Raw genomic sequence first — 24304 nt, forward strand, 5'->3', positions numbered from 1 at the left:
AGACCCCCAGCTAACACCACCTAGCAGCACAACTCGTAACTACAAAGCATGCGCGCGCAACAGGTCGTTTCCTGTTATTTTTGGGTCCCCCCTCGTATACAGGAAATACGAGTAATCTACCCACATGCCTCTGGTAGATCTGATCAGCCAACCCAGCTTGGATATCTCTCTCATCTGGACTCCCATTGTCACAGCAGAAGCTACATCTCCGGCCTGGATAGATTAAGTGAGACAATTGTGTTGGTACCATACATGGAATTTATCTCACTAGTGATGATGTCTATTCTGATAGTACTCCGGTGCTAGGGTTCATATGTGTGAATTTTTTTTAATGTTTTTGATGTTTGTCTCAGCTCTTGCAGATTGTTTATGCTGTACTTTGTTTGTATACCGTATTTTGTGTTGGTGCAGGTGGCCAGAGATAGGGACTAGCTCTACTGATTTGGCGCAGCTGTGTACATTCCACCTGAAGACGTAGACAGAATCCAGTCTCCGAAACGTTGTGTCTTAAATAAAAACAGGAGGATAGATGATGTCTAGAAACACAATAGTTGTGTTAATCTACCATCATCACAAAGTTTTAGATCTTATTACTTTGAACTTGTTTTTCATGTCCTTATCACATTCTGCTTGAAGTGTACTATGTATTTGAAGAACATCTGTCTGTTTCTCTGATAAAAACTGAAGTTCTTATCGTTATACTGTTGGGTACAAGTATTCTGTTCACACTTCTTTTTTTTGACTAGGATTATTGCTACTCCATTTCCGTTTTCTTCGCCACTCCACCACATTTTGTTTGTATAATGCATTATAGCCTTTAGCAATTGTATAGCCTTTCTGGGAATGAAGTTAATTGTTTTTCCATTATAAACACTGTTGATATCCATGTGCTTAACGAGGCATGTTAGAGAATATTTCACCTTTAGTATAAGCAGTGGACTGAGAGTTAGGCCTCCAGCCAGGTGTTCCATTGCTGCAAATAGCATATACAGGGTGTCCCAGGAGGAATGTGCCAAACTTCGGGAGGGTGTTCCTTATGTTAAAGTATGCCGATATAACCCAAAACACCTATGTCCAAAGTTGAACGGTTACGGAGATAATGGCCCAAGAAAAGTGTGGTCTTCTGGCAGGTCCAAGCACTGTACCTCGCTGTACCTCTCAGCTGAGAGCCCTTATCTATGTTTGTCCTTGAGTGCGATGATACTCCCTAGCCGTGCTTATGTAGTTGGCTCATACCAGAACGCGCAGTCAGCACGTTACGTCATCGCTCGCCAGTCATGTGTTATGTATACTGCTTGGAAACCTAAGGACAATTATGACATGGCGAGCGAGTATTTTGTACTTCAATTTTATGGCTTTCCGTCACTCACAAGTTGGTTTGATGTTACGTACATTATTAACATTACAGAATCCACATATTCCTGCCAGTTTTAATATGTATTTTGTAATCAACAAGTGTGTAACCCCGGTCAAAGTTTGACATTTCTTGGGCCATTATCTCCGTAACCGTTCAACTTTGGACATAGGTGTTTTGGGTTATATCGGCATACTTTAACATAAGGAACACCCTCCCGAAGTTTGGCACATTCCTCCTGGGACACCCTGTATAGATTTTTATGTCCTCTTAGTAAAACCACTATTTCTCCTAAAGACATTTCCTCTATTTTGTAGCATTTTTAGTTTAATTTTTCTTTCTAATTGTTCCCATGTATATTTTAATTTTTTGTTGGTTGGCATTGTTAATTGTAACATTTCCAGCAGTGGAGTTTAAATGCCCAACTGGCCAAATCGGGGTACTTTGACCACAATGACCATATTCATCACTGGCCCAATTGGGGCACTTTGGACATTAAAGGTTAAAGTGATGCACCTAAGATGGAAGGGGAGACAGTATTCTTACTACAGCTTATAGTAAATTATAGAGTATCACATTGAAGTGGTCTTTGAGGACATAAAGTCCATACCAGATTTTGTGAAAATCTGTCAGATGGTTAAAAAATTTAAATGGGTTACACACACAAACAGGATAGTGATTCAAAGCTTGCTTTTTTCTTTAAGGAAGGAAGTAAGCCAAAATGTTAATCATAATAGCAGTACTGTACATTTATGTTGCTGTCCAAGTCATGGAGTGTCAAGCTGCAGTGTTCCATCAGTTAACAAAGTTGAGACTGGTAGAACATATAACATCCATGCACACAGAAATACATACAGAATTTGGGCTTGAAAACATTGTGGAAAAAGATCATTAAGGGAACATGAATTAACTGGGAAGGTGATATAAAAATGGGTATTAGGGAAAGTGATTATGAGGTTGGGGCCCTATTGTTGACTTCTGTGGCGAGGGTGATGAATATTTAGGTTCTATAACAGCGTGGTTTGTTAGACTACATGACAGTTCTGCTGTACAGACGTTTTGGCAACAGCTCAGAGTTGAAATTTGTAGCAGAGGATCCTTATATGTACATTGTGTGTTCATGGCAGGGGAGACAATGGTCCTACATGCTGGGTGATGCGACCCATTGCAGGTGATGAAAACCGATGTATTTTCCAGTGGCTTCTGAATGTCGACTTGAAAGGATGGTTGCCACACTCTGTTGTTGAATCAGCACTCACCACAACTATGCTGGATCACCTAAGATACATGAGAGAGTATACAGAGAAACTGAAACAGCAGAGGCAATGCAAATAGTTTGTATTTGCAATTGATGGCCTTACTGGATTTGCAGGAAATAAACAGTATTGACCTTTATTATTAAGGGTTATGTATTCATTCTTATTTATTTGAATGTGTTACTGAATATATCCCTACTTTTTTTTGTTGAATATAAAGGTGCTTTGATTAAGTGTACCAGAGTTTATGAAGTAAGTTTGAGTGTGGCTGCTCTAAGGTGACAACCGTACATTATCTTTGCCTTTTGTCTATAAGCCCATGGCTGAATGTCTTCCTTGAGTCTGAAATTGCAACACTGCCATGTTTTCCATGTCAGCACTGAATCATGTTTTAGCATATACAGTTTAGGAACAGGGATTTTAAATTTTTGGTTACTGTGGCATTAATTTGTCTTTTAAATTTTGAATGAACTCATTATTGTCTGGGAATAGGATCTCCTGCTTCTACATGGCTATTGGCCATATTTTAACTTGGGAGTAATGGAGTTAATGTTAAAGAAATGCAGCACTCAGTCGTTTGGACCATACACATATGCTTCTGCAGCAGTATGATGCTTGATCAGTAATTATATGTAATGTGACTGAAAGATGCATTTTGTAAGGTGGAATACTAGGCTGTTGCAAACTGAAGAGAGTATGTGTTTTCCAAGTTGCTGATTTAAAGACAGCATACAGTTGCCTTGTTCTTGCAGATTGGCCTGGATACAATTTATAGACTGCCAACACAATTAGAAATATCCCTCTGCCACACGTCCTCATTAGTTTCCAGCAGTTCATATTTATCATTGCAGAATGTGATAATAGCAAACATCTTATTACATTGTCTTTTTTTTATTTCCATTGCAGCAGGCAAAATTTTACTGCAAAATCTGTACTCAGTTTTCCAGGTTTACTAGTACTGTTGCATGATGGGTAACAGTCATTACCATATATCTTATATTTTTGGCATGTTATTCATATCACTAAGCATGAAATAAATTTTACTGTTTCCCAATTTAATTAATTTGTATGTAAATGGTTTTGACATTGATTGTAATATATTGACACATTTTGTTTTGGTAAATTATTCTTTTGTTGAATATTTTCTCAACTGCTAAGGTTCCTCATGCTGAGTACACAAGGAGAATTGTGTGGTTCTTACCTAAGACTTTGGACTTTAAGCATACTTACATTAGTTTCTTGTCTATATTTTAGAATGTATTATTGCTCCTCGCTTTTCTGTATTCGAGGTAATAGGAGACAAGTTTAGAGTCTTTTCTTCACTGGACCAGTAGGGATTTACTACTATGATACATTTCAGCGAAGTACCCAGTTGTAAAAAAATGTTGAAAGTACAAGTCATGATTTGTATGTGATTTTTATGTCCCTTTCCCCTACTGTTTAAGAGTGAGATATAGAAGTCAAATTATGCTTGCTACAGTGTGCTGTGAAACAGACTTGCCGCAAACAGGTTATTGCCTATATATGTGGGTATATGTGTTTGTGTGTGTGTGTGTGTGTGTGTGAAGGTCGTGCCATAGCTCAAGCGGTTAGTCGCTGGCTTCTCACTGCAGCAGCCCAGGTCTGGTCGTGGACAAAGTGGCGCTGGGGAGAACTTGGGTTTCCCCAGCCAATCTTCATTCCACCAAATTCTCCATCATGATCACCCGGGGCAGGTACAATAGGCCATTCAGTGGCCGCCATGCCAAGTGGACCCAACTGGACTCCACCCCCCACTATGCGAAATTGTGTGTGTCTGTCTGTGTCTGTGTACATGTGTAGCAAATTGTATATTTGTAAGTGTGTATATATGTGCGTGCGCACACACGCAACAATGCAATCTAATAATGTGATAATTTACGGAGATCAGTGACATTATTGTGATATGTATGCATTTGTAATTTAAAAAGATTTAAATGATTTTACATAATGTGGAAATCAGTGAAGCACTGTAAATACATAAAAACTGCTCTGGACTTTGGAATATACACTGTGAAGTCAGTAATACCTGGTTCCTCTAAGTGCTGTCAGTTAATGGTGAATTCTTGAGTAGTAGTGTGAGCTGCATTGTACACTTTCAAGTGTTTGTGCTGCGTAACATGAAGAAGTGAAGACTCAGAAAAAGAAACAGAGCCTATAACTGGCATAATTTCACCTTAATTGCAATCTCTGGAAACACATCATTTAAGCTTTAAAATGTACGTAGAACAAGTAAATAGAATAAGAATTGTATACAGAAAAGTATAACAAAGGAAAAGTCTTTTATTCAATATATATTGTAGGTGATACAAAATAATTCTTAGAATGCTTCAAACTCGTGAGCCAGGATAGATCAGTAAGGATTTTTCCCTTTACCGTGGTGTGCAGACTGGATGTGGGGCCCACATAATCTCCAGGTCAGTATGTACCAGGAGTAAGGCAATTGAAATGTGAAGGGACCCACTTATCTTGATCTGTTGCTGACGTTGAGAATATTTTAACTGTATCTTCACTCCCCCATCCATGTTCATGGTGTTGCACTTAATTAAGCACAAGGCCAAATTTTCTTTTCTCTGTTAACATAGATTTTGTTCTCTTCATTGCATTGTGTAGAAGGTAGAAATATAGTTTTGGATAGCATTACGAAATTCCATGGGCTATACCACTTTTTTTTACTGTTCAGAATGAATTTCAGTTGGCTTTGTTGCTTCTGGATAGCCTGTTCTCATGATGGCAGATTTTTTATTTTTTTAATTATACTGTTAAAGATTGTGTCAGTTGACCTGAGAGTGATTATATATGGTGAATTAGAGAGAGTGGGGGTCAAAATGGTATTTGCCAATTTCCAGGTATATTGTTTTTGTATTATGGACCACATTGTCTGAACCTCTATCCAGAATTCACACTCCAGCTTTTGATTTATTTTGTCTGCAGACATTGCCACATATACATGATTGCCCATAGATGTTCCAGATTTGTCAGATTTGTATCTCAGATTTTTGCCTCATGAAGTCTTTTGTTCTGTAAGCAGTGTTCATTATTCATAGTGTGGCTCATTTAATTAGTTGTGGATATATTTTGTAGCTTATTTTATTCAATTTGGGGCTCTCTTTTTGTACATGCTTATGTCCATCAGACAGCTTTCAGCAGGATACTGGCAAGTGTTATTGGTTTGCCTTGTAGTTTTGTTCATTTGCTGCATAAGTAGCTCTGGACGTGAAGTATATGTATACATAGATGGGTTTATTCGCCATGTAGTTCTGTAATTAAATCTGGGAAACTGTTCTAGCATGGTTTTTGCTACTGAGTAGGTTTGGGGTTCCATAGATCTCTAATTCAGTTGTGAAGAACACATGAAATGCAGCCATCAGATGGCAGAGTGTATGTATACTAAGGAGGCACTGGTATCTCCATATGGAATCCAAATTTTGTCCTTTATGTTCAGTTTGAAACTTGCACGACATTTAAGCGAGAGCAAGGAAACTGTTGTCTGAGTCACTATGATATAACAGCAAACTTACTGTAGCAGTGAGATCCATAGCAGAGAGTAGGCTTAATTATCAAGCCATTTAGTAAAGGGATTCCTGATAATACTGTTGGTATGAACACAGGCTTTACTTGTAAATTATTGAAAGTTGGAAAAATCAATATTTCTACCAGATTGATTGCCTTTGTTAAATCTTATGGTGTAATAATAAAGTTTAGTGCATTTACGTGTACTTCAATGTATTTTATATGTGTGTTCATTTTTATAGGTTATATTTACTCATGTCAAAATTTTTGTATGCAACTTCTAAACTTAATATTTGTATATGTTATAGGGTGTCGCTGTGGGATGTCACTGTTTCTAGAGTGCTCTAGAGGAGGGGTTCAGTTGAATATAAGAAAGATAAATTCACTGAAAAAGCAATGATGTAGTGCAATTTATTAGATCACATTCATTGTTAAAAATAAAATTTTTTAATGTTATCCATTGCATGTGAGAGATTCTTGAAGTCTTTATCAGATATTCTGTGTGAACCTTTGAAGTGAAGCGATATCAGTTTTTAATTTTGTCAGTGATATGTTCTTTCAACTGTGTGATGACACGAGATTTGTTGATGTAAACTTTCGATTTTATGTGTCCCCATAGGAAGGAGTCAGATGCTGTCAGGTCAGGAGACCTAGATGACCAGGCGTTGCCACCATAATGTTAAATGAGGTGCCCAGCAAACATGACTGTCAAACAGTTCAGCTCTTGAGCTATGTGGGTGGTGGAACTGTATAGTTGGAACCAGATCTCGCCATCCAGTTCCAGCATTCAGGGCAATATTCGGTTTGCTCTGAGGTTATGATCACTGTGCAGTCAAATAATTCCAGAGGCAAACACATGCCACCGAAAACTGTAACATTTTCCATGGAGATTTTTATAAATCTGCATGGGATCTGCATTCAACATGTTGGTGTATTGCATGCAGAAAGCCACCAAAGTTATTTTGTTTGTGTCTTGGAGTTGCTGAAATATGTATGGATGAAATTTGAGGTCATCGTATAGAATATGCCAACATTTTCTGGCATGCAGACTGATTGATTGTGAACTACTGACAAAATGATCTCAAACCCTGCCAGTATTCTGAATATTTTTCACCTATTTTGAGATAATGTTATGGAAAGGAATTCTGCCATGGCCTTCACCATGAAACAGATGCATAAGTCTTCATTGGAACTGAGCTACAGACTTATTACCCCATCATCCAATTCTCCATGCTCATTCATAACTATGAGTGTACTGTCAGAAGCAGCTGCATAGGTCAGCAAACAGCAAAAAGCTCCTCTTTCACTTCATTTAGTTAGCTATAAGCAGTGCTTTCAAAATTATTACATTCCATTCCTGCGCTCTGTATAATCATTTATATTGTATATAAATTAATTTTTAAAATATAAACTGTTTGCTAATAATATGCTTGGCGTTGTATTGAATTTATTTTTTGTGATGTTTTCTGTCTTCCTATCTTTGTCTTAAAACAAAGGAGAAGGTATATAAAGTGTAATTTTACCCCTTGTCACATATGATGATGGAACTTGGTCTGTCATTAAATAGGTTGATATTGTGGTAATGTTCTAGACTATTATGTGAGGGGTGCTGATTTTGGATATTGGCAGGCACTTGAGTTGCCCTGACAGGTCTTCATGGTTCTGCTTAGTCCCTCCAGTACCTCAATTAGGTCGTGATCCTAACTAACCCTTGCCAATTCACCAGTTATCGTATAACCAGATGCTATATAGTCCGGTTACAGCATGAGACAGTAACCCACAAAGAGAACTCACTCTATCATGCTAAGAGAAGAATATAGATTGAGGACATCTGGGAACATGGGTATAGGGATATTTGGAGCTAAGAGAGAGGAAGTGACAGAACACTAGAGAATATTGCATAGTGAGAGGTTCATGAGTTGTACTTTTTACCAAATATTATTAAGGGTTTTCCAAATGGAGGATGAGATTGGTAGGCTATGTATGAGAGAGATAATAAGCCCCATGAAATTTGGTACCAAAACCTGAAAGGGTGAGATCACTTTGAAGGTGCAGGGTGTGTAATATTACAGTGGGTCTTAAAGATGCAGAGTTGGGGAGTGTGGACTGCATTCATCTGGCTCAGGATAGGGAGTGCTGCTGATCTGTTGGGAATATGGAAGATGCTGATTAGCTGAGTGACTGTTTGCTTTCCAAAAAGGATTCTGCTGTATGGAGTCTGTTATTTCTGGTCTGAACTTAGAACTGTTCACAACAAATCCCATCACAAAGTTAGGGTAGTGCAGCCCAGGTTATGTAGAAAACAGGAAACATGTTAATGACATGGATGAAAGATATAAAAGTAGTGAGTGGGGTGATGATTGGTGCTTTGGGATCCAATGTTCAATATTTAGTGTTGTTCACACGTGACAAGGTGACTGTGTCCATATTTATACTCGTAATGACAAGTAATGAAAGAGCAGCAAGCACTGGGACCCTGGTTGTCATGACAATCAATAATTTAATTCAGAAGTTTTTACGAGTTGGTATATTCGACTTGGATGTACACATTCATGCACAGTCATTGAGTTCACAAGTTTCAAGGAACAGAGGCATGACAGCTTTGCGAATGTGAACTAACATAAAATTCTTATTTTTAAAATACCCTATTTACGCATGTATAGGCCGCAGCACAATTTTCAGACAGAAATTATAGAAAAAATAATTTTCTTGGAATATTATTTCAGGAGCAGAAAACACTGTATTACTAATTTTGAATATATTTTTTTTTTAAATGAAGTGTGANAAAAATAATATCTTCTGAAATGATAACAATCTTGATTGGTGCGTGACAGTATATAGCCTGCATGCAACATACGAGTAGTAGCCCATGTTACATGTAAGCCACTGTTTACAATATTATATTTGAGCATCCTGTTACACTCGCACAATATATATAAGATAAATACCGTCTTAAGTGTAACAATTTTATTGTAGTTCTTTCTTCTTTCCCCCTCACTCCACACTACATGTTTCGGCGCTAAATGGCCATCATCAGGTGTGTATTCTTACGTAGCTGTTACACTGCCACTGTGTAAAGCCACTGTTTATTTGAAGTTTACTTTCTTTTAATTAAAATGTAAATAAACTGTTTTAAAGTACTTATATGATTATCAGGTTGCAGATAGCTGCTACCAATGCCGAAGATATAACAGTAAACAAGACTGTAGGAGAACAAAATATACACTTAACAGGTTAAAAATTGATTTATCCTTAATATTATAGCAGAAGGCCTACATGTAACGTGGTGATCGAAGCTGCTATGATTTCATAAGCTATTAGTTTATACACAAGAATTTTGCACTAATTGTATTACAATAGAATTACCGGGCCTTGATAGATGATGAGCCATTTAATGTACATTATTACTAAAATTATCATTATTCCATAATGCATCATTTACTCATATTTTAATGGATTTTTAAATTAATGAAAAATGTAACAACAAACCTTCGCAATGGGATGGAAATGGGATGCAAACGTTAAAAAATAAGATGCCTGAAGATGATGTAGAGGGTCGAAGCATGTCCGGTTAACAAATTTGTATATTTTGTTGTATTTGACGATTAATGTTGTATACAATTTATATTGATGTTTGAGTAATATTGCTTTAACGTGTTAACAAATTAAAAAAAGAAATGGGTAGTTGCGTGAGTTAGTGTGCTATGGCTTATTTTCATCTCTTAGAGGCAGGGGTTAAGTTTCGCAACTGTGCATGCAACAGATAGTATTATTGAAGTGATAGAGTTTCTAATAATATAGTTTCAGAGAGGATATAGACGAGATATGCAGCGCTTAAGGTAGATTACAAATGAATATAGCATTTCATTGGAAAATCTAGAGGAAATAAACTACTTGGAGAACATAAGGGTAGATTTGGGAGCAATATTAAAATGCGTATTAAAGAAATTGGATTGGTTCGGTGATGGTGAAGAACCTTCGGGTTCCATAAAAGGCGAGAAATTTCTTGACTAGATGTCATTATTTGCTTCTGAAGAAAAACTTAATGCAATGGAATTCTATCTATGGCTCTACAGCCCTTCTGGACCTTGGCCGCTTTTTTCAGTTTCTTAATCCATGCACAGTCGGTAGAACTCCATGGACGGGGGATTAGTCCGTCGCAAGGCCGCTACCTATACACAGAATAAACGCACACAGACATCCATGCCTTGAGTGGGATTCGAACCCACGATCCCAGTGTTCGAGCGGGCGAAGACTGTTCATGCCTGAGACCGCGCGGTCAACGTGATCGGCAGTTCAATGGAATTAGTGCTTGGTTTTTAAAATAAAAGTAGTGAATGTGAATTAGACCATAAGAACTGGGTGCAAAAATAATTACGGAAAAGGTAGTCATATTGCAGTAGTCTGCAGTCTGTAGTCTTAGGGAGTAAGCTAAGTGCAAACAGTCTTATCTGTTCACTTTGTGAGTGAATGCTACGCAGGAGGCCCCAGGCCGATAACTAACAGTGATGAAAATTAACCAAATAACGGTGCTTATAATATTTTTCGGCATTTATTCGTCTTCTTGTGAGTATTTTCATGTATTTAGTAAAGTTTCGTTAAAGACAGAGGAACATTATAGCAGTACGATAAATATACAGTATTTGGCATGCCGACGTCCATTTTCCTTCGAGAGGAGGTTCGTATGTTTGTGCCTAGATCGATGTTATCTCCCACGGGCTGTGGGTACCTTGAATGGGAAACAGCATAACATGAACTAACAGTTAATATATAAGATATATTTTTCAGTTTAATGAGGGAAATATATGTTCTTTTGTTAATGCACATCTTCCTAACATTGTGAGAAATGTTCCTGTCACCAACAGCCAAGCATCTACTTGCACTAACTGCTAGTTGGAGCACCTTTAGCTGGTATAAAAACAGAGGGAACGATCTCCCACAAAGAAGGCAGTGTTTTCTGTAACTTAAGGATCTCCCCGATTAACCCTCTGTGCGTGTGCCAGACGTTATTCCCACTTTGTTGAGAGTACAAATAAAGGTGACTTGGAACTCCTTTGCGCAACTGTACCTCACATTTACATTCAAACACTAATTCTGAACACACCAATAGCGCTCACACGTCTTTTGTCCGAAATATGAATTGTAGAAACTTTTGTTTACTTAATTTTATTAAAAGTCTCAACTACACGTACGCGCTAATGCAAAGTTTTTTAATTATTATTATTATTATTATTATTAGATATGTGATGTAGTGATCACAGTGGCCACGCTAGAACACTGGGATCGTAAGTTCGAATCTCACTCGAGACATGGATGTCTGTGTGTGTTTGTCCTCTGTGTAGGTACAGGCCTTGCGGCGGGCTGATCCCCCGCCCACGTAGTCCTACCGACTATGTATAGGATTAAGAAACTGAAAAGCGGCCAAGGTCTAAAGGGCTGTAGAGCCATAGCCAGAAAGAGATATGATATAGTTAGTGTAAGAGCTGAGAAAGTTTTACGCACTTTGGTATTCAAAAATAGTCAGATATAAAACAGAATTATCCACAGAGTTAATGCAATTTACATTCAGATTTGAGTTCGGGACCGAGCTAACCTCGTGCCATAGTATCTATCCCTGTATGGAAAATTTCATAGGTTTGGATACAACACATTTTCATCAAATTTTAGAAGGCTTGATGCTACCTGAGAAATTATTCATTGGATATAATTGAATGTTTGTTTCACTGTATAATCATAAATTATATTATCCACAACAGCTAACTCACAAACATGTTTCGTGAGCAGAGTTCTCCTTGAGAAGTTATTAACTCCTCGATAATTTCTTTATCGTGTTCCCAAGATTCATTATTACCAATATATTCACCGAAACCGACATTTGTCCCCGTTCTGAACCGAATGAATGCAATCCATATTTTCAACCTCAAAATTTTCAATATCTATTTTAATATTATTGCTCCATTTCTGTCCCAACTGATCTATTCATTATTCAAAATTTTTTCTGAGCTGGGGAGTTATGTTACTGATTATAAATGATCCCCAGAAGTGAGAGAATATTCGAAAATTGCTGTAGACCCGGTTGAGGGTGAGGCTGTGAATACATTGATCTATAGATCCTATATCACAATCTAGAAGCAATAAATGCATCCTATTCTTGGCTTCCATGTTATTAGCCTGAAACTCGAACTTATGTGCCTTCGGTGGTACTTGTTCTCCAGCAATGAGAACTGTATTTTTCCCTTCTGAAGCGGAACATACCATTCAGCTTTTATAATAAAATGTGAAATAACTACGACAAGTCTGAAGTATGCCTAACATTTTTGGCTTTGAATTCGACAGCACAGTATTATTTTGAAAAAGAAACTGCTTCGTAATTCACAATTTAGAAAGTATCCGCATACAATTATCCTGAAGTTTGTCATTCAAGGCATGCGCCCGGAGAAGCTTGTTAGGAAGGCCAGGAATCCTTGGAACATGATTTGGAAACAACTGATATATATACAGGAACAAGTTAATGAACCCATCAAATATTCTACAGGTGCTCCGTATAAGAATTTTGTTCGAATCGTTGGTGGAATTTTGGCAGACATCAGCGAGATCCCGTATCAGGTAGGCCTACAAACAAATATGAAGATCCTTATTTGTTAGTAGCATTCTGTTAAAATATGGGGCTTATTCTTGTCAGAAATTTAAATAATGCCTTCCGCGATCTGGAGGAAAGATGTTGGATTCAGTACTCCCTGTCTGACGTCACGTAACACAACGCTCGCTAAAGCAGTCGTTTGTTACGAATTTCTTGTTCTTTGTACAGAACACTCAGACAGAATTATCCACTGAATCGCTTGAACACAACAGTACACTCATACGTTCTCAAGCGGTTAGTCGCTGGCTTCCCACCGCGGCGGCCCGCGTTCGATCCCGGGTCTGGTCAAGTGGGATTTGTGGTGGACAAAGTGGCGCTGGGGCAAGTTTTTCCGAGTAATTCGGTTTCCCCTGCCAATCTTCAGTCCACCAAATTCTCCATCATAATCACCAGGGGCAGTCTACAATAGGCCAATCAGTGGCCGCCGTGCTGAGTGGACCCAGTTGGACTCCACCCTCCATTAAGCGAAAACAGTAATATATTTATGTAATGAGAGAACGATCATGTATTTGATATAAGTTGCAAGATTTGTATGGCTATGACAGTTCCGATTGGGGTGTTATGTTTCCCTGCTGGCGCGTTTAGTAAAAATGAATGCTCATGCTCAGACCGAGTTTTGAACCTTGCACCTCTAGTTCGTTTTGATGCATTTGTAAACATATCTTCTCTTAAGATTTTGGGCATAAATTTGAAATATATTACTTCCATTTTTAATTTTGTTTTATAAAAGCAAAACATATATGTATGTCTGTGTTTGTTTCAAAGGTATTTTGGTGATTAGCCCGCGTTAACAAACGGTATTATATATTTTCTTTAAATCTGCCGGATGAAAAGTTCAATCATGATTGTGTAACTAACTCCATGGTACAAATTCTTCGTTGAGAGAAATATTTCTGTGTACAAAATAAATAGTTCGTTGCTATGTAACCTCTAGCTTCATCGCCTTCAGCAGTTCCTCCTACTCGACATATGCATAACCTTTTCCTCTAAAGTCTGTTCTAGTATTTTCCTCCCACCTGTGCACTGAACTGTCAGGGGATTTGTTACCACGAGGTCTGCCAATAATGCTGTTCTTATTTCCCTGCGTTTGTGTTAATGTCCCGCCTATTTTATCCTTATTTGACTGCCACGACACTGCCATATGGGTTTCTCGAACGACAAAATGACGCTTCTCGGATTGCGGTTAAGGGGGCATGGAAGTCGGATACAAAGAATCAGCAGAAAAGTTCCTATCAGCTTATGCGCGGGGATGACACCCCAACAGAGAAGTCCGAGGACTGGACAAATCGTATGGACAAGAATAGGGTCTACCAGAGAGCATGTATGATAAAGCTGAACAAGTTCCCTCGATCTTTGGAATTCTTCATTGTCCGGTATTCTAAGAAACTAGAGAACACCGGACAAGGGACAGAGTCAAAAAACCTTTTAATTCCGATTGTTATTCACCACGTCAGAACGCTTTTATAATCTACTTGAACAATTTCCCTTGACGCAATAATAAGACATTCCTTGTTCGGCTGAGGAGATATCGACATCTTAAAGAAGCAATGGAGCAATGAAGTTGGTTATTTAGACGACAATTTCAATCGAACTAATAAAATTATTCACTCTTTTTTATCTTCGTAGCTGTCATTGCAAGTCGGAGGTGTACACCTGTGCGGAGCGTCGATCGTCAGCCAACAGTGGGCGGTCACAGCAGCGCATTGCGTTGTCAGGCAAGTAGATCAGCTCCACAAGTAGCCATTGTGTTATTCTAAACATCAATATTACATTTAGAACTAATTTTCTATATCCATATAGTCAGAGATATGGCACTTGCTGGCTAAACCACTGAATTAGTCCCATGTGTAGGAGGGTACAGACTAATGTTTCAGGAGTGAGGACCGCCTGCCCTGCCGCATTACTACTTCTGGTGTTTCTGAACGTCGTGTTTTTCATACCGAATTCCGTTACTAGCTTTTCACTACTTAACAATTCGAAGTATGCCTCGACGCCTGTTTGATTATTATATCGTGACCGAGCTACCTGTTGCGACCTCTGCAAACTGTAGTGGCTGCCATGAATCTTCCGTGTCTGGCTCTGCACAGGAGACCGGGTCAGTGGCAGCCTCCTGTGAGTCCTACTAATTTGGCTGCTTCTAAACCTAAAGTTATTCCTCGGATTAATGAAACACTACACCATGAACATGTATGCCCGCCCTTAATCAAATGCAAAGCCATAAGGACGTATGTGAATTTATATTCTGCGCATTCTTGACCTAGGTACTAAATCCTGGCCGGCTTCAAGCCCTGGCCATTCTACTCCCCGTGGAAGACATTCCAGTAACAATTTGAGAGTACCCTGAATGGACCCCAGATTTTGAAAACTGGGGAAATCCGCACCTTAAAGTGGTTTTAGAGTTTTTTCAAATCAGTGTGATCCGAAACCATACACTTCTTCTCTGGTGAATGTCCTCCAAGGAGAACCTAGCAGAAGACCTCTCACATGACATATTTTGACATGCCGTCCCGAGCGTCCTACATTTTGGTCTGTATATTAAATTCTGAGTGGTATTAGTTATTTGAGGAACCACTGTTATCTGCAAAATTATTGCGATATGGCAGGGGTTAGAATTATTCAGTTCTTAATGTGGGTTCTGATGAAAATACTGTTGACCAGAATTCATGGTTGTAATGTCACGTGTCTGCCCTAAATTGAAATACAATTTCCTCTCACGGCAGCGAACTGGACACGAAGGTACTCCTGGAGTCTGCGGACTTGACCCTGAGGGCTGGTTCGAACAGACATGACGAGGGTGGAACTGTACATGGGGTGGCACAGGTCATACCACATCAGCTGTACGATCCAGACGTATACGACTACGACATCGCGCTTCTCAAGGTGGGGGATGAGTGCCTGAACTTGCACCGCCTTTCATTACTTTGTGTTTTCTGTCTACGTAAGCCTGTCTACCATACGGTTGCGATATTGCACTCCTCATGGTGGGGATATCTTGGAGCCGTTACACGTAGAATTGTGGTTGTAACGGATGTCCTTTTTTGTTTGTTTATTTCTGTCTGTCTTATTCCATTTTATAGTCCTCTCTTTTTCTCCGTTTCTTTTATTTTCTCGTTCTCTTTATTTCTTCACGTTTTTATATCTATCTATCTGTCTGTCTGTCTGTGTGTCCGTCCGTCCTTCCATTCGTCTATCTATCTATCCATCCATCAATATATCCTTCGCTAAACAAGAAGAACACGCAATAGCTTGTCCATTATGAATATATTATGAGAGAAACACAAGAAATATTACAAAACGACCGACCGACCGTAATGGTAGTCTGGGAGCTAGAAACTCATTTCGCATATGATTACAGCACCGCTACCAGAAAATTTTGATTATTTGAGCTGGGTACCACCGAATTTGTCAATGTTCACACAAGTTGAAAACTGCGAATACAAATGACAAACCGTGGATACTTGAAATAAGCGGTTGGCGATGGATTGCTTTGTTCAACTATTTGTTTCATTACTTTGTTTCGTAAAAGTGTAATTTATTTGCAGGTGAAGCCCCCGTTTAGATTTAGCCCGAACATCAGATCCATAAAGCTTCCGCCTCGGAAATACAGTGCAGCTACCGGGACCAAGGCCAGAGTTTCCGGCTGGGGTCACAGTCAAGTAGTGCGGGCTTCAGCGGCTGTCATGGCGCAGAATAAACTGCTAACCAACTGGAATATCAGGAAACAGGAGGTGAGTTTTCCGATAAGAAATTCTTCCACGAGAGGTACAAGTTGTTAGGGCCGTCTCTTTTGATAACTAATTGACTCCTTGGAGCTGAGCCCTACTTGAAAACCGCCAGTTGCGCGGCTATTCAAGAATTTCCGAATATTTTATGGAACCCGAACGTTCATTACCGTGTTCACAAGATCCCTCGACTGGTCCCTATACTGAGCCAGATCAATCCAGTCTATATCAACCCATCCTATCTCTCTAAGATCCATTTTATATTGTGCACCCACCTACGTCTTGGTCTACCTAGTTGTTTCTTTCCTTCTGGCTTTCCCACCAATATTATATACGCATTCCTCATGTCCTCCATGTATGCTAAGTGCCCTGCCCACCTCATCTTCCTCGACTTGATCATTCTACTTATACTTGGAGAAGAGTACAAGTTATGAAGCTCTTCATTATGCAGTTTTCTCCAACCTCCTGTCACTTCATCTCTCTTTGGTCCAAATATTCTCGTCAACACCCTCTTCTCAAACACCCTCAGTCTATGTTCCTCCCTTAATGTCAGAGACCAAGTTTCACACCCATACAGAAACACAGTCAAAATTACAGTTCTGTATGTTCTAATTTTTACATTTTTAGACAGAAGACGAGAAGACAATGTTCTGGGATTTATGGTAGCAAGCGTTACCTGAGTTCAGTCTCATCGCATTTGATAGCCGAAGAAAACTAACTAGAAGAAGGGATATATGCGTTTTGGTTATGTTATAGAAACGTTTTAATTGCATATGTTACTATAAATATGAAAGCATATTAGTTATAATGAATATTTCAACACTCCATTGCATCTGTGACCCTTATCCAGTATTATTAAACATGTGTGAGTAACTGTCGTGCATTTTTGTCACGTTCAATTAAAATTGTATGACAATTCCAGGGTAACTTGTTGAGAAGGACAAATGTCACCATCCTGAGTAGAGGGTTGTGCCATGAAATCTACCCGGAGCTGACTGCGCGGATGCTGTGTGCAGGACGCTATCCGAAGGGGGGCAGGGACGCCTGCCAAGTGAGTTGTATTCAGGACTATAAGCTAAGCCATTGAAGAAGAGTCCTTCTTAAAGAAGTAACAATCGCTCAGTTTCTCAAGACATTCCATGCTTTACATCTAACTCACAAAACGTTGTGGTCGAATGGAGAACATTCCTGCGTCGTATTCTGGAGGTCTTAGGTTCAAATATCGACCCAGAGACCGACTATACTGCCTGCAGTTTTCTTATAAGTTTCTCAAGTCACGATCTCTTCCTTCCACATGCTTTCCAATTCATTATTCACTAACCGTCCTGCCAATCGACTGTGTATAATGCGAGCTACTGACAGCGGAATCAATTAACCACAAATAAAATAATATTTATTAAACCAGGACACTCATTACCATGTTCACAAGAGCCCGCTGCACCGCAAGCTTGAGCCTTCATGTTTGGCGTAACAGAAATAGAGAACACGCAGAGCGCTGAAGTGTGGGCATAATGGGAGATCATAGTCGTCGCTGTGATAACCTCAAATCTCACATTGTTAATGCTGTTATGTGGTTTAAAATACTCTTACAAATGCGAGTAAAGTGTTCTAAATTGTGTTCCATTATGTCTTAGTGAACAGAGGAGTGTCGAGATAGAATAAATTTGTGATACGGTCTTTGAATGTTTCCACTTATCCACTAGAGCCAACACAGCTCCAATAAACACGAGCTCTTTCTCCGATAGCAAAGAGCTGACCATTCAGTTACTAGTCATGATAATAACCCATGGAACTTTACTTACAAGATTCTTATGCTCCCTACATTAAATTCTTCTCTTAATTATTTCGTATATTTGTAATTAACCTCTCTCAGCTAGGACTGTTAGTTCTATCCTTATGAGTTGGTCACGAAACTTCCGTTTTTAATTTTTCGCTCTAAGAAAAACGCCATGGCATTACAAACATCATGAAACCTGCTGAAGACAGAAGCCCTTGGACCCAGTAGAATTTTAATTTTCGAAGAGATTTCTGTTTCTTAAAAATTTGTGAAAGGTAAAGAGCACCGTTACCTATTGGACAGGAGGTTGAGTGGACCCCAGAGCCGGTCTTGACGACGTGAAGGAGAGAAAATCCTTAAACCTACTGGGACTCGAACTCCGACCCTTCGGTCGTCCAGCCCGTAGTCAGCTGTACCGACTGCGATATAAATAATTATTACAATTTAATTATTACCAGTGTATGTATTTAAAGTTGCTGCAGTCTGTTTTAGTAGATGATTTATTGTCGGCTTCTTACGCATTCTTTTTTGAAATGGAAAGAATGGATGGCAAGCGGTTACAACATTTCAGGATCAATTATGGAGGGTCACAACTTTTTGTCTGTTCGTTACTCCTCATTCAACATATTTGTAGCAACTCTCCATATCTGGAAACAATATTAGCAGCCGCGGATAGCCTAAAATATGTGGTCCTCCAGCTAGCGTGTTATGAAATTTCACAAAGGGCCTCAGACTATAGAACTCTTGTGAACCTTCTGGTTGAAAAAGTAAAAGACGGGGAAGTTTTTGCCTCTCTAAGTGACTGGTGGCGCTTCAGGAAGCAGGTTGCTCCATAAAGTGAGGCAAAATTAATGAAATAGAAGTAGGCTATAGAAAATTCATATTGAGGATTAATTAATTACTGCAGTTTGACTAATTATTGCAATCTGTTATGGAGACTGCGTTAATGATTCAAAATGGAGCAGGTTGGCATAGCGGCAACGCTCTAAATCCGTATCGAATCTCAGCCGGGACACCGGCTGTCTTGATGGAGGTTCCTTCGTGGTTTTTCACGGTCGTTCCATGCGAATGCGAGGTTTATACCTACAACAGGCCACGACCTCTTCCTTCATTTTTTTTTTCAAAATCATCAATCATGCTACTATTCATAGTCATATAATCTAGATACTGTGAGTGTTGTAAAGTAAAAAAACAAGAAATTATTTAACTTTGAAACATGGAGTTCATATAAATAATATTTAAAAATTCAGTTCCCAACTCTTAGAAGCCACACTGCATCTCCATTGCAAAGATATGTTGGTTGCTGTTGTACAAGGAAATAATCACTATATACTCTTAATACAGTAACACTTTACTGGCGATATTCACTTTATTTTTAATGTTAAAGCAGGTTGTGCATGTGGTTATCGCTCTACTTTGAAAGGCTAGTGCTTCATTCTATCCGTGCTGCAGGGCGACTCCGGAGGGCCTTTAGTGAGCCGTCGTGTTCTGATTGGCGTAGTGTCCTGGGGGATTGGCTGCGGGCTTGGACGATTTCCTGGTGTGTACACACGTGTTTCTGTTCTGCGAGACTGGATCGCGAACACAACAGGACTGTGCTAGCTCCGTGGAAAATGTAATTCCTTGAAGCCTTCACAGCACCTTGGCACTTAACTACAATGTTTAGTAAGAAACTCACAAATGTAACATATTTATCCGGACTGTCACATTATATTATAACAGAGATGTTCTCAAACGCCAACTTCAGCTGTAGAATTGACACACTGTTTAATGTACAGTGCGATTTGCAAAATTAAGGTATTTCCTACAAGACGGATTGTCGCGGGTTCGATTCTCGATTGGATAATTGGATTTTTCAGTTGACCTGATCCTTCCGTCTGCCCCATGGCCCTGCGATTGACTCAGCCTCTACCAGAAATGAGGACCAGGAATCTTCCTGGGGAGTAAATGGTAGCCGGCACGTAAGGCTGAAAACCTTACCGCCATCTGTGATCTGATTTTCTAAACAAATGTGGGAGCCTCGACCTATGGGCCTCCACGGCCTGCTATATGGGTAGCTTTAACATTTTTTCTTTGCCTTTCCTGTGTTAAATACTTAATTTATGTGATTATGTTTTAGATGCATTAAATTGATGTTTGCATACACAAAGATCTTCTGAAACTACATTTCAGTAACAATTCACATTTTCTTAATTTATGTAAAACAAGACATGAAAAGCAGTTATTGAATTACTGCAACATAAATAAGAACGGCAAAGTGCACATAAGTTTTCGAAGTGCCATCGTAGCTAGAATCCTTGTTTCAGATCTTCATTCTTGCTTTTTATGTGGAGAAGAAACATAAAGAAAGACGCTGTCTGATTCATCATCTGCAAACAAAAAGAGCCGTTGAACCCATAAATTTAACAAACGTAATTTAATAACATATACAATTTTAATTGTATTCATTCTGATCCGTCACATCAGCTAAATATTACAGAATGATTTGACAACATCGTCCAGTGTGACCCAAATGTATATATATATGAACCTTTTGTCTTCTCGTCTGTTGTCCAAAAACATAAGAATTAGAATATACAAAACTATAAATTTGCCTGTGGTTCTGTATCGGCGTGAAACTTGGTCTCTAACGTTAAAGGAGGAACATAGACTAAAGGTGTTCAGGAGAATATTTGGACCGAAGAGAGATGAAATGACAGGAGGTTGGAGAAAACTGCATAATGAGGAGCTTCATAACTTGTACTCTTCTTCAAGTACAATTAGAATGATCAAATCAAGGACGATGAGGTGTGCAGGGCATGTAGCACGAATGGAGAGAGGAGGAATATGTATAGGGTATTGGTGGGAAAGCCAGAACGAAAGACACCACTGGGAAGACCAAGGCGTAGGTGGGTGGACAATATGAATATTGATCTCAGAGAGATATGATGGGATGGTATGGATTGGATTGGTCTGGCTCAGGATAGGGAACAGTGGAGGGTTCCTGTGAATACGGTAATGAACCTTTGGGTTCCATAAAATGCTGGGAAATTCATGAGTAGCTGCAGAATTGGCGGCTCCTCGAGAAGGGCTCAGCTCCATGAGTAAGTAAGTAAGTCATAACTGATCGAAGCATGTAAAGGCTTATACATTTGAGTCACACTGGATGGTGTTGTGAATCCTTCTAAAACATATAAAATATTAGAACATAATTTCCTTTTGCTGCATTTGGGCTGGGAAATGTTCCGGCACATTTCTGTAATTTATGTGAGTACTCTTTTATTTAATTTATGGGAACAAATCAGAGGTTCATCTAACTGGATTCAGATGTATCAGCTGTTAAAATATAATAAATATAGTACAATATTATCGCAATCCTGATGTATAACACACCATATGATTAACAGAATATTGTAATAAGAAATGCCACATTTTAACCCGTACAGTGCGAACATCTGGTATGAGTATACAGAAGTCAGAAAGTTCATAGAGCACACTGACTTTCCGTATCCAAGATGTCGACCAATCTTATTACTACATACAGCTCTTTCCTGGTTATAGAAACTAGTACCTACTCAAAAAGGTGAAAATATAAACTTTTTAGTGAAGAGTTACAATTTTGAAACAGGAATCGAATCTAAATTAAGCAACAAGAATTTTGTATGTTTTTTTTTTCATATCCAGTCTTCGAATGCAGAAATTAAATGTACCAATACACTTACTGAGAAAATCGGTCTAAATGTTTCAGTACCCATGCCCATTGAGCCATGCAGCCATTAACATCTCTCTCCCTCTAACGAAATAAATATTCAGTCATTATGAACTGCAACAAAAATTAATTCCTGGGCAGATTTAATTTACCTTCAGCAAGTAGAGATAGCGTACCTAAAGAAATGGTAATCCTTCAAAAGAAATTAATTTTGCTACAGTGTGAATGCTATCAAAATCATTGCTATGTTCACTTTCCTAAGCATGTAAGAAGATGCATACGTACATTCATCATTGTCTTGTTGGAAACAGGAACAAATTTCGCTGCTGTGAATGTGAACTCCTTGTTAGATGAAGCCATGATGAACACGAGACAGCGCTGAAATGAGACAGGAGTTCCCACCCAGTCACAGCCCCAGGCGGCTTCTCGCACGCTCTCAGCCTGAAACAAAACGCACAAAATAAAGTTGGATGCACAACGAAAAAAAAAAAAATTAAAATAATTTTAATTTCCCTCAAAAATACCGTATTTACGCATGTATAGGCCGCGTGCGTGTATAGGCCGCAGCACAATTTTCAGACAGAAATTATAGAAAAAATAATTTTCTTGGAATATTATTTCAGGAGTATTACACCCTGTATTACTAATTATGAATATAATTTTTTTTAAATGAAGTGTGATTTCGAATATTTCGAATATAAGCCGCACCCCAGTTTTCCTCTTGAATTTTTGGCAAAAAATGTGCGGCCTATACATGCGTAAATACGGTAATCATGGAAGCAGTGAAAAACTTGATGAAATAAGCAAAATAAGATACTGTATTCATTTTGCGCCAATTTGCTTACCATTCCTTTTGAGTCGTAGTAATAATGCTGTAAGTTAATCATGGCTTTCTAATTAATAGGATTAATGAAGATTTTCGATCCGATAATTTTTTATTAGAGAGCGGAGAAATTAGTGAATCTTATATTAGAGTGGGAGTTCTTCATGACGACAGTTGTATGAACCAGAGGAAAGTTCACGGATGCTATTCAAAGTGGAACGGAACGTGTATTGAGATTAAGAAACAGAGCGATTAACATAGATGAGATAGCCGAAACAGTTTAAACTGCATCTAAAATGGGCATCAGTCATACAAAGAGACTATGCGGTGCAGGAGTTACTGAAGGTGCAACCGAACATGTTTAATTCTGATGGACAGGATACATGTACTATATTTACGGATCATATGCACTGAGAAACAGGGAGATTATACGCAAAGTAATAATATATATCTAACTACAGTGTGATTATTTTGTTGAAATCTGTCCTCGATAAAATTGACTTTACATTTTTCCTTACCATCTTATATTTGTATTACCACTGGAATACATTAACTATCACTTACCTGTTCGGACAGTTTGGTGCCCAGCCAGCAAAACACGAACACCGTGCCCATCATGGCGGCGTACATCACTAGCGCCTGGGACACATCAGCGTGGTCTCCCCAGCTCTAAACAAACGAACCTCATTAGCTGAGGATGGCTTCTGTTAAGAGGCAAATAGAATTTTCTTTAATTTTCTTTTTGCGTCCACCATGCACCATATCAAGATTTAAAATTAAATACTTTTACAATTCGTTACTGCTCTACATGTTTCGGCCTACTTGGCCTACTCTAGCACCTGATGATGGCCGAATAGGCCGAAACGTGTATTGCAGTGACGAATTTTATAAGGTTTTAATTTTAAATCTCGATATTGTTGCATGGTGGACGGCAAGCAAAACTAAAAATTAATTCTAACAGCAACTGCAACAGGATCGTGGGATACAGTATCGAGAGGCAATGTTCTGTGTACTACAATTTATCCATGAAGGTGTCCCGCTGTAATTCTTCTCGTCCCTATACTTACGTGTGATAATCTATCGTTTTAATAAAGCGTTTTGTTTTACTATGTCTAAGTCTGTTGCATGTTTTAATGCATATGAACTACGTTTACTTCTGGCGGAGAATATCTCATTTCCTGTAGACTCTATGCGCGCCCACATACCTCTTCGCTTGCGCTTAGAAATGCGGGTGGAGAAATGGGTTTATTTATAATCTATTTAATGACGCTGCCAGTGAATCAGGCCACATAACGATGAATTACAGAACGGTGGTGAGAAAGGATCTGGAAGGAAATGGGTATAGCGTAGTTGAAGGAACTATCCATGAATTTGGCTGGAAGAACTAAGGAAAAAGAAAAGCTTTAAATATTAAATATGCTGACCAGGATTCGAACCGGGTACCTCTTAAACACAAGCCAGGAGTGTTGCCGCTTGAGCCATGTTTTTTTTTTTAATTCGCTTAGTGGGGGGG

At 38.9% G+C, this 24304-nt stretch overlaps 3 protein-coding genes across 5 annotated transcripts in view; 2 read left to right on the top strand and 1 right to left on the bottom strand.

Moving 5' to 3' along the window:
• LOC111862404 (steroidogenic acute regulatory protein-like) overlaps positions 1–4054 on the top strand; it is a gene marked incomplete at its 5' end in the record, with an annotated part of 40041 nt that extends 35987 nt beyond the window's left edge. Inside the window, 1 exon segment of the mRNA XM_023847769.2 lies at positions 2482–4054. Within this exon segment, the coding sequence (XP_023703537.1) occupies positions 2482–2689 (208 nt within the window). The 3' untranslated portion in view covers positions 2690–4054.
• A 6490-nt stretch (positions 4055–10544) lies between these two features.
• Positions 10545–24304, top strand: part of LOC111862399 (trypsin-1) — a 16008-nt gene continuing 2248 nt past the window's right edge. The window contains exons 1-7 of one of the 3 annotated variants that reach the window (XM_033750733.1): positions 10545–10707; positions 12677–12747; positions 14408–14496; positions 15502–15661; positions 16324–16509; positions 17426–17554; positions 19733–20244. In XM_033750733.1, the coding sequence (XP_033606624.1) occupies positions 10650–10707; positions 12677–12747; positions 14408–14496; positions 15502–15661; positions 16324–16509; positions 17426–17554; positions 19733–19882 (843 nt within the window). In that variant the 5' untranslated portion in view covers positions 10545–10649 and the 3' untranslated portion in view covers positions 19883–20244. Of the gene's footprint in view, positions 10708–12404; positions 12748–14407; positions 14497–15501; positions 15662–16323; positions 16510–17425; positions 17555–19732; positions 20245–24304 lie in introns of those variants that run through there. The other 2 variants (XM_033750731.1, XM_033750735.1) reach the window with 2 other exon arrangements.
• LOC111862455 (odorant receptor 2a-like) lies at positions 20264–23421 on the bottom strand. The gene is made up of 3 exons (XM_023847869.2): positions 23356–23421; positions 22254–22409; positions 20264–20649 (listed from the first exon to the last, which is right to left on the bottom strand). The coding sequence occupies exons 1-3, from the start codon at positions 23419–23421 to the stop codon at positions 20569–20571; spliced, it is 303 nt and encodes a 100-aa protein (XP_023703637.2). The 3' UTR covers positions 20264–20568.

The sequence above is a fragment of the Cryptotermes secundus genome, unplaced genomic scaffold, assembly GCF_002891405.2.
Source record: "Cryptotermes secundus unplaced genomic scaffold, Csec_1.0 scaffold744, whole genome shotgun sequence".
Classification (NCBI taxonomy): Eukaryota; Metazoa; Arthropoda; class Insecta; order Blattodea; family Kalotermitidae; genus Cryptotermes; species Cryptotermes secundus.

Coding starts and splice junctions, on each gene's coding strand:
- LOC111862455 (XM_023847869.2), bottom strand. CDS start 23,421: ATGTACGCCGCCATGATGGGCACGGTGTTCGTGTTTTGCTGGCTGGGC. Junction 22,410..23,355: donor GCACCAAACTGTCCGAACAG/GTAAGTGATAGT, acceptor GTTTTGTTTCAG/GCTGAGAGCGTGCGAGAAGC. Junction 20,650..22,253: donor CCAACAAGACAATGATGAAT/GTACGTATGCAT, acceptor TTTTGTTTGCAG/ATGATGAATCAGACAGCGTC.